The sequence below is a fragment of the Euleptes europaea genome, chromosome 15 (genome assembly GCF_029931775.1).
Source record: "Euleptes europaea isolate rEulEur1 chromosome 15, rEulEur1.hap1, whole genome shotgun sequence".
Classification (NCBI taxonomy): Eukaryota; Metazoa; Chordata; class Lepidosauria; order Squamata; family Sphaerodactylidae; genus Euleptes; species Euleptes europaea.
This window is the reverse complement of record NC_079326.1, coordinates 13155833-13168989: the sequence shown is the minus strand read 5'-3', so window position 1 is coordinate 13168989 and position 13157 is coordinate 13155833. Positions and strand designations below refer to the sequence as shown.

At 40.6% G+C, this 13157-nt stretch overlaps 1 protein-coding gene across 5 annotated transcripts in view; it reads right to left on the bottom strand.

Annotated features, from left to right (window-relative positions):
* The window catches only part of KALRN (kalirin RhoGEF kinase), a 381465-nt gene that overhangs the window by 301410 nt on the left and 66898 nt on the right, over positions 1 to 13157 (bottom strand). For all 5 annotated transcript variants that reach the window (XM_056861631.1, XM_056861626.1, XM_056861625.1 and 2 more), the window contains exons 4-5: positions 11620 to 11742; positions 2943 to 3134 (exon numbers count right to left, since the gene is read on the bottom strand). In XM_056861631.1, coding sequence (XP_056717609.1) covers positions 2943 to 3134; positions 11620 to 11742 — 315 coding nt within the window. The remainder of the gene's footprint in view (positions 1 to 2942; positions 3135 to 11619; positions 11743 to 13157) is intronic.

The window sequence follows — 13157 nt, the reverse complement described above, 5'->3', positions numbered from 1 at the left end:
CCCAGGTATTTGATGCTTGCTGACTCCATATCAGTACTCCCCTCCAAATACTGTCTTGCCTACTGTAGCTGCCATTCAGCTTCTTCCTTTTTTCCAGATCTTTTTCCCCAGTCCTGTAAGACTCTGGCAATCTCTCTTTCAAGAAACTGTATTTTTCAGCTGCTTTCTTGCAACTTTCTTGGGGGGGAGGGGGAGAAAGAAAAGAACTGCAAAAAAGCCTTGTTAAAGTGACTGTTACGTAATGCAAGTGCTCTAGCCAGGTCTAAACAGCACAGGCCTGTATCTCCTCTCCTGTGTTCCCTTGCGATTTCTGCACCTGACATCTGGTCCTTTCCCCAATCACACTTCACTAGAAACAGAAGCCCAAGGACCAGCTGGTCAAGAAGTGATGAGAGAAAATCCCATGTGGCCATCACTCTGACAAAGTGCAGACTGCGCTAGCCTTGTAACTACTACACATCCACATGCAAAGCAGACGGAGTTGGAACCAGCAGGTCGGAAGACAGGGATATTTTCATCAAGCTAGTCCACACCTTTCTTTTTAGATGTCTGCACTGATATGAACATCACTCTAAATTCACATTATTATGCAAGTGAATTTTAAGTGGCTTTCACATGGTGGCTGTAAGGTAGTAGCATACTGGTGCTTTGAATAACAGTGTTAGGAGGGAATATCACAGAAGACTTGGCCCTTATGTAGGGTTCTCAGCCCTGGGTTGGGAAATACCTGGAGATTTTGGGGGTGGAACCTGGGGAGGGCAGGGTTTGGGGAGGGGGAGGGACTTCAATGGGTATAATGCCCTAGAGTCCACCTGCCAAAGCAGCCATTTTCTCCAGGGGAATTGATTTCTGTTGTATGGAGATCAATTGTAATAGCAGGAGATCTCCAGGTCCCACCTGGAGGTTGGCCACCCTACCTCTATGCCCTGTTCGATGTGCCACCAATGCAACTGGTTCGCTGCTATGTGAAACAGGATGCAGGGCTAGATGGACCATTGGTCTGATCCAACAGAGCTCTTATGTTCTTAACTGCCAAACTGTCCCTCATTTAGCACAGGTGAGCTGAAGCATCTTCCAGAAATTCAGGGGAAACTTCCAGTTCAAAGTGACTTCAACTGGGGATTTTAGCCAGATCATCTGAATGTTCTTGTTCCTGCAACCTGATCCTGGGCTTGATTATTTGGTAAGTGCCACTGATCACTCCTTAATAAGTGTGCACAGGGTTTGAGCTTCACACCATGTATTACACAAACAACTGTTCTCCTGGATCTGTCTCAAGGGCAATTAGTTATGATTTTTCATTGTTAACTAATAACAATGTTCTGTCTTATTTATATTTAAATGAACTTGGTGTGTGCAGGAAGGGAATGTCCCTGCAGACCTATTTAGTAATGTAGCATACTGAAGTATGCATCTGAAGTTTGAACTGCAAAAAGGAGAATGACAAAGCCTAGACTGAGAGGCACATTACTAAGAATACTCGACACAAAGTGGCTGTAGATTTCAGCCTAATGCTGTGGGATTTCATGCAAATAATTACCATGTCCAACTTGGCCCCAGAACTGAGTCTTGAATCCTAGCTATAAAAGCTCATCCAAGAAGAGAATGGGTGGGGGGAAGATACAAAACAACACAAAAGAGAGTGCCAGGAAACATCAAATACGGCCAAACTTTTGAAAGACTGGCATAAACAACTGGTCACATTATACAGTGTAAAAATAAAACAGAAAAGGGGAGTTATTGGCACCATCAGATAAAATTAGACATAAATTAATACCTAAAAATTAGATGGGGAACCAAAGAGGCATTCATCAAAATGGATAAATCCCTTAAATTAAAAAAAAATCCCAACTATTATTAGTGAAAGTAGAAATGAAAAATTACCTGTTCCTCTCCCCCACACCCTGGGTTTGTCAACTCTGGGTTGAGAAATAGAAGGAGATTTTGGGGGTGGAGCCTGAGGATGGTGGGGTTTGGGGAGGGAAGGGGCTTCAATGGGGTATAATGCCATCAAGTCCACCTTCCAAAGTGGTTTCTCCAGGTGAATTGATCTCTGTCTCCTGAGGATCAGCTGTAATCCCAGGAGATCTCCAATCACCACCTGGAGGTTGGCAACCCTACTAATACTGCACAGGTATATGTCTCAAGAAGCAAAAATATCACCACAGGATTGGTGGATCTCTTGTGTCGTATCTGATTAAACCCTCAGGCCCATGTTAGATTAAGGGGCTGCTTGTGACATGGTGACCACCCAAATGAGTCTAAATGGCGTGTCCCACAGGCACACCCCTCTCCCCATGATATCTTACACACCACCTTAATTTATACTCTGGGCACCTTTGTTGATTTCTGTGTGTTCAGTAATAATCACATCAAGAAGACAGTGGTGAAGAAATGTAAAAACACCTGTATCACATGCTAAAATTAAAACTATTTTCATGGAAATTTCATTTTCAAATAATCCTTTCCCATTCTTTTTGCTTTGTTTTTAGAAGTATCAAGGAGGTGTATCTTCACTATTGTGACATTTCATAGAATTATAGAGTTGGAAGGGGCCATCTAGTCCAACCCCCTTCTTAATTTAATGCCATTTAGGTCTAATTTTGATTTGTCTGTTGGTTCCTTCACAGTTTGTTCCATCTTAATTTACCTTATGGAAACCAGACCAAAGCCAGCCATAAAGCCAAAGATCCAGCTTACAAAAAAAGTACCTAGGGTTGCCAGGTCCCTCTTTGCCACTGGCGGGAGGTTTTTTTGGGGGGTGAGCCTGAGGAGGACGGGGTTTGGGGAGGGACTTCAATGCCATAGAGACCAATTACCAAAGTGGCCATTTTCTCCAGGGGAACTGATCTCTATCGGCTGGAGATCAGTGGTAATAGCGGGAGATCTCCAGCTAGTACCTGGAGGCTGGCAAAGTACCTGATACATTAGCCATTACATACCTGTTCAGCCTTCTGATGGAACACAGCAGACATGGCCAGAATGGTGCTGCGCTCGTCCAGGGCTGCAGCAAAGCTCTTCCATTCTTGATCTAGCTGGGTGGAGATCTGCTTAATTTGTTGCGAAGCATAATGACCCGCTTCTGAAAGCCGAGATGCGACTGACATGATGCGATTGATATTCACATAGGCATTCTGGGTGGGAAAATTATACAAAGATGAAAATTGCAACATGCCACTGTTCTTCGCACACTCATAAAGCAAAATATTAGACTGTTGATAAAGAGACGGCATGTGCACAAATAAGTAGCTTTTCAGAGAATCTCTGAGCCAAACCAAATTATCAAAGAACCATGTGGTGCAATTCTTCTTCTCAATTTATACCCGTTCACACTGGAGATGGGGTTCTCATCCTGATGTATTCTGATATATGAACTATCCTGACCTATTTGTTTGTTTTGTTTTGTAGCCTGACTTTCTTGCTGAGATTCAAGGTGGGTTACACAACAGAAAAGAATTCAATCAAAAAGCATGAAGACTTCCAATAAACAATGCAACAGGGCTGGGATTACAAAAATTAAAAACAATGCAAAAAATCCATCATGATATATAATAAACAATACAGAAAATGAAATTACAAAAGTCAATCATGAAGTAAAAGCAAGATGGAAAGGACTACAATCCTGTTCCCTTTACAAAAGCACCCTCCTGAACTACCCCATTATACTACAGCCCTTTATAAAAATGCCCTCCTGAGCAATTGTGTATTACACAGTTTGTGGAATGATAGAAGTGTGGGAGTCTTCCTGCACCAAATTCTGCCTCTAAGAACTCATATGGCTCTTGCAAGTAAGTACAATTAAAAAATGAACATGAATGGAAAGCCCACGTCAACAGCAGACCTGGCCACTGTTGTGTATGTATCCTTGCACTGTCTCTCGTTCGTACATCTGTATCCATTCCACATATCTGTAAAGATGAAATGGAAACCAAACACTGTTTTTCACCTAGATTCATTGGGTGGGGGGAGATGTATTTGAACTATTTTGTGTAAGTTTGCAACTGTACATTTATACTATGATTCAAATGGACAGTTGTTCATTTTTTCCGCCATGGCAGGACAGTGGGTTGTTGTTGTTTTTGGTAAATCTCCATTCCCCTGATACAGCTGGTGCAAAAGGGTCTGGCCACCATCATTCATACTTGTAATCCCAAGGAACCATTATTAGAATATGTTCTTCATGGGACCATTCTTTTTTTTAAAAAATATCTTTTTATTCATTTTTAAGAAGAAAATAAGAGAATAGATATATCTATATCTATATCTATCTATCTATATCTATATCTATATCTATATCTATATCTATATATATATATATACACACATACAATACATACATACATAAAGTAACATTGAGGAACAGGCAGGGGAAGGTTAATGGGACCATTCTTGAACATCATTTTGAGATTTCTGCTGGTACAGCATGCCTACTCACAAGAATTGATGGAGCACACTGAAATACTGACTTCTTTGACAAAAGACCATAATAAGTAAAACAATACAAACACAAGACAGAAACACCCTAAAGTGGGAGAAGCAGAGGACTCCATGATGTCTGGAGAGACCTTAGCATTTTTGGGGGGAAGAAACATAAATCATGGTTTATTTTAATTATTTAGAGAACAAAGTAGTAATCTTGAAATTGTACCCAATAATTGTAGAAACTCTAATGAATACCAGCAACAAAAACATGTTCTCTTCAAGAGATTGATGCCTATGGTACCATCTTTAACAATTGGGTTGCCAGCTCTGGGTTGGGAAACACCTGTAGATTTAGGAGGTGGAGCCTGAGGAGGGCAGGGTTTGGAGTGGGGAGGGACTTCAGTGGGGGTATAATGCCATAGAGTCCACTTACCAAAGAAGCATTTTCTCAGTGGTATCTGTTGCCTGGAGATCCCTTGTAATAGCAGGAGATCTCCAGCCACCACCTGGAGGCTGGCAACCCTATTAACAAACTAACTGCATGTGGCTTGATGATAACTTGAACTGAATTACATATTATCTTGGCATAATATAAAGAATACAGTGCACGGAAATGACAAATGGTACAATCTTATCGTAGACAGATGTCATTAGTGGATAATTGTAATGAGTTTCTAAAGCACTGTAACTCTGGGGTAGAATGCAACTCGCCCTACTTTTAGACAATTAGTTCGTTAACGACGGGTGGGCTGAAAAAGCCATGTTGTAAAACACCATTGCATGTTTCTCTAAAGTCATGACTCATCCTTCCAAGGGGTCACGCAAAAGCATAAAACAATTTTGGTGAAGCAGATATGAACAGCTTCAATTAGAATAAGCAGCATGTGCAAAAGGCTATTCAAATATAAATTGGCAATCAATGTGATTTGTACCTATTTAAATACAACAATACAGCACCGTTTAGAAATTTAATGAGATTAATAGAATAACTAAAGATACATTTAAGTCAGCTTTCGTGTTTTTGTGAGACATATTAAGGTATAGACATAAATACTACAGTGCACTAATAAAAGAATTTTCAATTCTGAAATTAAAAAAACATACTGTTCCATAAAAATATATTATTGCAATTCTTTGTGTGCACAGTGCTATATAATATTTAGCTGGTAACTCATTATAGGCATTTGAAATAGGATTTAATTTTAAAATGGCAAACTGTACAAAAGCGACTGGGACATGATAAAAGCTACCAGTGAATTCAGCTGGGATTTGAATTCAGTTGCCCCATTCCAGCAATAACAAGCCACATGGGATAAGGGACATTTCCATACAGGTTATCTGTCCCTGGTTCAATGCTATTGGAAAGTGGTTTTTTTCCTCCTACTCCAAAGCATCGTGGTAGATTTCACAGAGACATAGAAACACAGAGTTGGAAGGGACCTCCAGGGTCATCTAGTCCAACCCCCTGCACAATGTTGGAAAATTTAATTTATATACCTCCTGGGGTTTCCCTGGCTTTTCTCTGATCTTTCTTAAGCCTGCTTTGCTATGAAGTTGTGGGAAAGATTGCAATAAAGCCTACCTGGTTGCTATGTGGGTGAGAAAGTTCAGATTTTCCCTCACACGGGGGAGGGGCTTTTGTTGTTAAAAAAGAAAGTTAATATGGTTGTATCGCTATAACATTATAACACTTTCTTTATTATGATCTCTTAATTCCTAGCTTCTTTACTTAAAAAATAAGTCTGCAGCCTCTATTGGTGTGGAGATACAAGTGAAAAGGCCTATTTCTGCAGTGAAATAGGCTAGACAGTTATCTTTAAAAATAAGAAAGCTGAGAGTTCAGAGACCCTGATAGATGGATTATTACAACATTAAATTGACATAATGATATTAAACTGCTGATTTTTGAAAGCCCCCTCCCCCCGTAGCAGGGTAGGAAATAACTGTTGCTAGGAGAAAGGAGGAAACTGCCATGGGGAAGCCCTGTGGCCTTTGTGCTATATCACAGCTGCAGCAGCAACAGGATAATCACACAAGTCTGTCCCCAGATGGAAACCACCAAGATTACAGCAGGGTTGATATGTGGATACAGCCCCCATTCAGTAATGCAGGCTGTGCACTTAGTATAGCTGTTTCTAATTACAGTGGAATATATTTACTGTATTTTTCCGTATATAAGACTCCCCCATGTATAAGATGGCCCCTATTTTTTTAACCCAAAATTAAGAAATCAGGGGTCATCTTATACATGGGGGGTGTCACATACATGGAAAAATACAGGCGTGTAGAGAGTGGGGCCCATCGGAAGCCCGGACGCCGGCCAGCCAGGGCAACCGGGCTCTTCCCTGCCTGCTCTCTTCCCCGCCCATCAGCTGATGGTATCCTGGTCCATGGATATGATCTGCTCTGTGCTCTCAGTCTTCTTTTCACTTTATCTTGGGACTTGCTTGCAACAAATTTCAGAATTGGTACATGTGTACTTTGCCATGTTTTTTCTCTAACAGTTTACTAATTCACCAGCACATATACAGCATGTCAGCAAACGTTAACTTAAAAAGAGATCTCGAAAAAAGTAGCAAACTGCTAACGCAAAGCAATCTCAAAAAAAGAAAAGAAATCAGAACTAGAAGAATGGCATACAGTGCATCAGGGGAACACATGCATCTGATGAAGTGAGCTCTGATTCATTTAAGGTTCTGCCTCAATAAATATGCTAATATTTATAGCAGCACAAGCCTCTTTTCTTAGTCTGGCTGTAGCAGACTAACACAACTATCCCTCCCAAACTCAGGAAATAAAATTTGGAACTTCAAAACCTAGGGAGAAATCTATTAGTGGCATGAGTGTGTATATAGGCTTGGTGCTCCCCATAGCAAATCTGCATTTTCAGAGGCTTCTAAGAGAAGATCTAATAAACTGCTAGGCAGAGAAGGAAGAAAAAAACTGAGAACCCCTCACTGCACTTACCTACAAATGGGGAAGTAGTAGGGAAAAGATGAGGGCAATGATATCCCTAGTACAGGTGCACTTTCACCTATAAAGTGAGCGAGGTTGTGTCAGATTTACTGTCTCCAATTTTTATCAGTCTAATCATGGAATGTGCAGTATGTTAAATTCCCACAAAAATCTCACCTTGCGGTATCTGAGTGTTTTGCATCCTGATAAAATCCACTTAAATTAGAAATCTTAAAATGATATCAAACAATGTCATGAATATTCAAGTCCAATTAGCAAAAAACCTCACAGTCATATACATTACGTTTTTAGAACTCAAGGGCTACAAAATATGACTCCTAAATATGCATTATGCTGCTAGCTTGCCCTAAACAACTCAACGGCTCAGTTCCAACCAAAGTGGGTTTAATGTGAATAATCTTTTCTGCAAGCCTCAATCTCTTGGGGAGGGGTGTGCATGTTTGAAGGAGAGGTGAAGTTCAGTGGGGAAAATTGCCAGTGAGAAGGCAATTTAGTAACGCTGGGGCATAAATGTTTTCCTGATATCAGTCTTTTGATTTGACTGTTGTATCTCTGTTCTGTTGCCATGGCATTTCTGATGTCTCAATACAGGAGAGACTTAATCTTCAGCAGTGAGAGCTACATCAAAAATGTATTGGAAGCCACAGCTAATCTATGTATTGTTACAAACAGTGTCTGTCCCCTCCCCTACTCATAAGTTTGTGTATGCTCCAATGCATGCAGGGATCTTTAAAACTGAGCTTTTGTACAAGGAAATAAAGCCTTGAGGGGGGAAAGAGTGATCTGCATATCTTTTTTATTAGGTTTCATTGGCCATACTGTCTAGCAGATATATGGCTCTTATTCCAAGACTTTTTTTTGGAAGAATTCTTATTCTAGAAATCTGAACTAAAATGTAAAAAAATATTAACTCAAAGGGTGGGGTGGTATACCCCTAATGTTAGCATAGGTATCATGAAATGTGCAACCTGTTTAATTTGGGTTCTTTTAAATGTGTCTCTGTTTTCAGTCAGTTTTCAGGCCATTCAGAAGCACAGTAAAACTGATTAAAACATTAATATAAAATTACCTACATAAAATCTCACCATACATCATTTGTCCCAACTATATCTAACAGTTAAAAATAAATTATAGACTGAACATCTCTCTGTTTCGTATTTTTATCACAAGCAAATTATTATACATAATATACTTTAGCGTATGTATATATGCATACATATTTTTCATTTTTATATGTTTTCAGACCTCTCTGTAGTCATGAAGACTAAACAGCTATCTTTTTGCAAGAATTCTCTGAATTCCAATAAACCCACAAAAGCACAGTCAAGGAGAGTTAAATTGATTGGGGTTTAATCCAAAGGTTCCTCTCCAAAAGCAGAAGGACTCCTACTTATTGAAGAGTGTTTTCCTCTTGTTTTGTTTTGTTTCAGCAGAAGGTAATTAGAAAGCTGTTAAGACCCTGTAGGGATATTGGGGCTCAGCTACAGCCATTACTAGTGCACATGCTGTGTAAAGCTAGACATTCCTAATCAATACACAGCTAGTGACAATCTACTATGAAACTCATACGTTTAAACATTCAAGGAAGCTCAGCTTATGCTTCATGAACTGCAATTATAATTACATAAACAGAATAATAATATGGGTAAGAAGAGTCATGTACCGAAAGGTCCTCCTCTCGCAAACCACTCATCCCACCTCTGGTGTTCCTGGTAGAGATTCTGGTACTCTGTACTCATGGAGGAGAGAACCCAGGTGGCCTACATGAGACAGGTATCCCCATCTACGTTCACATGGTAAATCAAAAGGAAACTGTCTGAAGCCTGCAGGTTAGTGCTGAACTTCTCAGTAAAATCAAATTGTATGTCCCTCCACACAGAAGACAGGCTTACAAAGCAACAGTAATATAGGAAGTCTGTGTCAAAAGTTGACCACAACTGGACAAAACAAGCTAGTTCAATGGCCAATATAGACAAATGGAGAAAAACACACTATAATATCCACACATTTATGGATACATTGCATGGGATTTGCTTTTTTGCCACAAAAGTGATCTCCTGAGTAAAATGTCAACAGCAACATAAAACTTTGGCTGTGTGATCTGGGATATTTACCAGAAACACCAGGTGGGTTTGTCTGTTGTGTGTTACAGCCAAATATGATGTATATCTGCTGGCTGCAAATTCAGCCAGAACCTGTGTGTGGGTGTCTGTCCAATCAGCATTCATGTGGAGCACACAGCATATAGAAAAAGGATTAGCAGAGTATATTCATGAGAGTCAAATTCTGCTAGGGCATTAGGTTTATCTGCCCCAGTAAAATTATATCATATGACAAACAGGGGTCCTGCAAGACAATGCAGGGCCTGCCTCCCTCCCTCCCCACATCGCTCACAATACCTTTACATGGTCTGTGCAAGTGCAGACAATGTTCCTCGGTTTGGGGGGGATTTAAACCACCCCTCTTTAATTGTTCACATTTTCTGCAACCTGGGAAATCACCAAATCTGTACAAAAACCTCCTTCCACTATACGTGGCCCTAATCTCTGGATTGAAGGATCCACAGCTGGAATCATGTTGTCAGGAGCAAGCCATGAGGATGGTATGCGGTAGTGTGATTGAGCTGCCTCCAGGTGCTGTTGTGCTATTCTGTCCAAGGCCAGTCTGTGCCCCGTGTTTAGTCTTCATAGATTCCCATACTGTGGGAAATGCCAAGTACTCCTTCCTGCCTCTGGGAGGGGGGCTGCCTGGGTTACCAGTTATCTCCTATTGCTCTTCCATATATGCCTGTGCCTTACCTTTGCCCCTTACTAGTGTTCTTCTGAAATATGGCTTCTGAAACCTGTCGATTATAACCAATAAAACGGCTTTCGTGGACTTGCCATCTGCTGGAATCTGTTTATGGGTTTGCCGCAGGGCTAGAGCTTACACATGTTGAGAATTACATATAACAAGCTGGGGACCCATGAGAGTCTCAGGGGGTGAATCCCATCCTTTCCCCTATCTCACTTGCTGGGCCACCCACTTGCCAGCCAGCTCACCTGCCTGTAGTGCTGCTGCCTCCTTGTGCCTGGCTGACATGGGGGGGGGGGGGAGAGGGGCTGACTCAGGTTTGTACAAACATTTCCTACTCTGTACCTGACCCTAGTTATCCTCACACTGAAGTCTTGGTTCAGAATTAGATGTAAGATGATGTGATTTTAGTAATCTCACAGTGACATATACAAAGTAACACCCTTCTAATCTCACTGACTACAATGGATTTAGAAGTGTGCAACTCTGCTTAAGATGGTACTGCTAAACACCGAAGCAGCAACAAAGCCTGACTGAACTAAAATGTCTTCAGGAGCTGGTGACTCATCTGAATAGCACAAGAAGAACCTGACCTATGAACAACTTGGGCAAAATACCTAAACTCCTGTGGTTTTTCAAGAGTCCTTTCACCCCTGCTCCTGTGTTATTTTTGAGAGTCTCTTCCAGCAACTAATATAAGTGTTTAGGATTTCAAAGACTTGGATAATAATTTCCAAATGGTGGAAAGGGGTTAGGCCACAAGGTTCCTTTGATCCGCAGAAAGCAGAAGTGGTACGGCACCAACACAGGAATACTTGCAACAACACTATGCCGAAGCCTTATTTACACATTAGTGTGAGAGCTGCTTCTGTTTTACCAATTCAAGAATGTGTGGGAATAAACATCCAAGCAGCTTTTGTCATTCACATTCAATCTTTGCCCTCCCTACCAGTCAAGTGACCAATGGATAAGAAAAACCTATATGGCTCCCAGAGTGGAATGGATCTTGCTGACAGCAATCTGGCAGCAGCTGAATTCCACCTGGGCTAAAAGTTTGTCCTCCTCTCCCTGTAGATACTAGAAATCTGTAAATTGTTAAAATATTGAGGTCTACTTTTATTGACTCTCATTAAGGCCATCTAAGAAAAAGACAGGCTGGCAAAATATAGTATTATGGATTTCTGCTCCCCGCTCCCCAGTGAAAATAAGTGAATGGGGAAAGCTTGTTTTTCAATAAACTGTCATGTACTAGTGTTAAGACTGATGACACCACACATGTCAGGGAAAAATAACTGCCACATACTCATTGTGATCTTTTCCTCTTGAAGAATTTGGGGCTTTCCATTCTCTTTTAAATTATGCTTCTTCTCTGACTTACTCAGCTCCATCCTACACATGTCGTTAAAGAGAGGAACCTTATGCACTCACCATGGAGTTCATAGCAAAGTGGTTGTGCTGTGTCTGTAAATCAAGGGCATGTTGGTAGCTCACTCCAATTTCAGTGTGACTCTGCAGGAACAATTCTTTGTTGTGGCTGATCCAGTCAAACATCTAGAAAAAAGAAATACAATCAATGTCAGGGCTAGAGGTGGGAAGAAAAACCTAAGCATACCGCACCAATATAAATCTGTACAAAACTCACACAACTGTCTAGAGTCACTAAAAAATATGTTCTATGTCTAAGAAAATCAGGGCCAGAACACGGCATATGAATCACATTAGAAATTTGAACTGACAGACCAAATTAAACATCTACTCATGCTGTAGTGTCAAATTTTACATAAGCAGCCCAGAATCAGGTCAATGTGAACTACCCAATTAGGGCAGGAATAACCATTTTAGTAAGTTGTTGTAGGGCACCAGTCAAACTGGTGACCTATCTGACAGCATGTGTATGACACCATGCCAGCAATAAAGTTAAGTTAATTGCCTGCTTGCATCACTCAGATGATGCACACAAAATCAGAACTGGAACACCCTGACCTGAAGAATCTGCTTTCCAAACTTCTGTCTTTTTAAATTTGTGACATCCAGCCTGATGACCTGCTCTTGTGAACTGGCACAATGCGTTGTGTTAATTTGGTTGTTCCTAATAAAAGGTATTGCACGGATTTTGTTGGTGTGTGTGTGGCTCTGGCCTGATTTCCATACTGAACTCTTTTACTGATGCAAGCAATTCAGAATATAATGGATGGTCTCATCCTTTGACAGAGAAGCAGGGATCATGTCACCGTTTTCTGGGAAAATGAAAATGCTGGAAGCCTGTATATTATGAAAATGAAAACAACAGAGTTTTCTATACCATGAATGATTTCAGCAGTGAGAATAGCAAGAAAGTATACCACCAATCTACAAGAGGTTTTTGTCAAATGGGAGGAAGCCATTGCAAGTTGATTTTTATGGGGAATTCTGCTGTAATTTTGGTACCCGGCTCAAAAATCTGCTGTAGGAAGAAACAAGCAAGGATCTTCATATCCATAGTACAGAAAAACACCTCATGATAACAAAATGCCTCCACACAATGAATTTATTCACAGCAGTTGTGTGAATCAGCCCAGTATGAGTGCCAGAGTATCCTTTAAAAAGAAAAAGAATCAAGGTACAATGCATTTCCCCCAGGTATATCTCTGAATCAGGTTGACAGAAGTGTTCTGGGAATACTTTCCCAGTAAAGTAAATAGCCAGTCCTCTTCTGTTTGGATACATAACAGGAGGCAACAGGGGATCAGGGCCACAGTCAAAAGACCTGGTGATTTTTTCATCATGCCAGGAGTCCCTTATTGGTTTAAAATAAAATAATACAGGTATTCCTGCTCTTCTCAGTTCAGCATTCTGGTAGTTTTGTTGTAAATTCTACTCTCTTCCTATATGATTTATTATTTTCCAACTAGGAAATTGAACCGATTCATACCAGACCATCAACTCAAGCCTTTTCAGTGATTAAACTGAAGAAAACAACTTCCTCT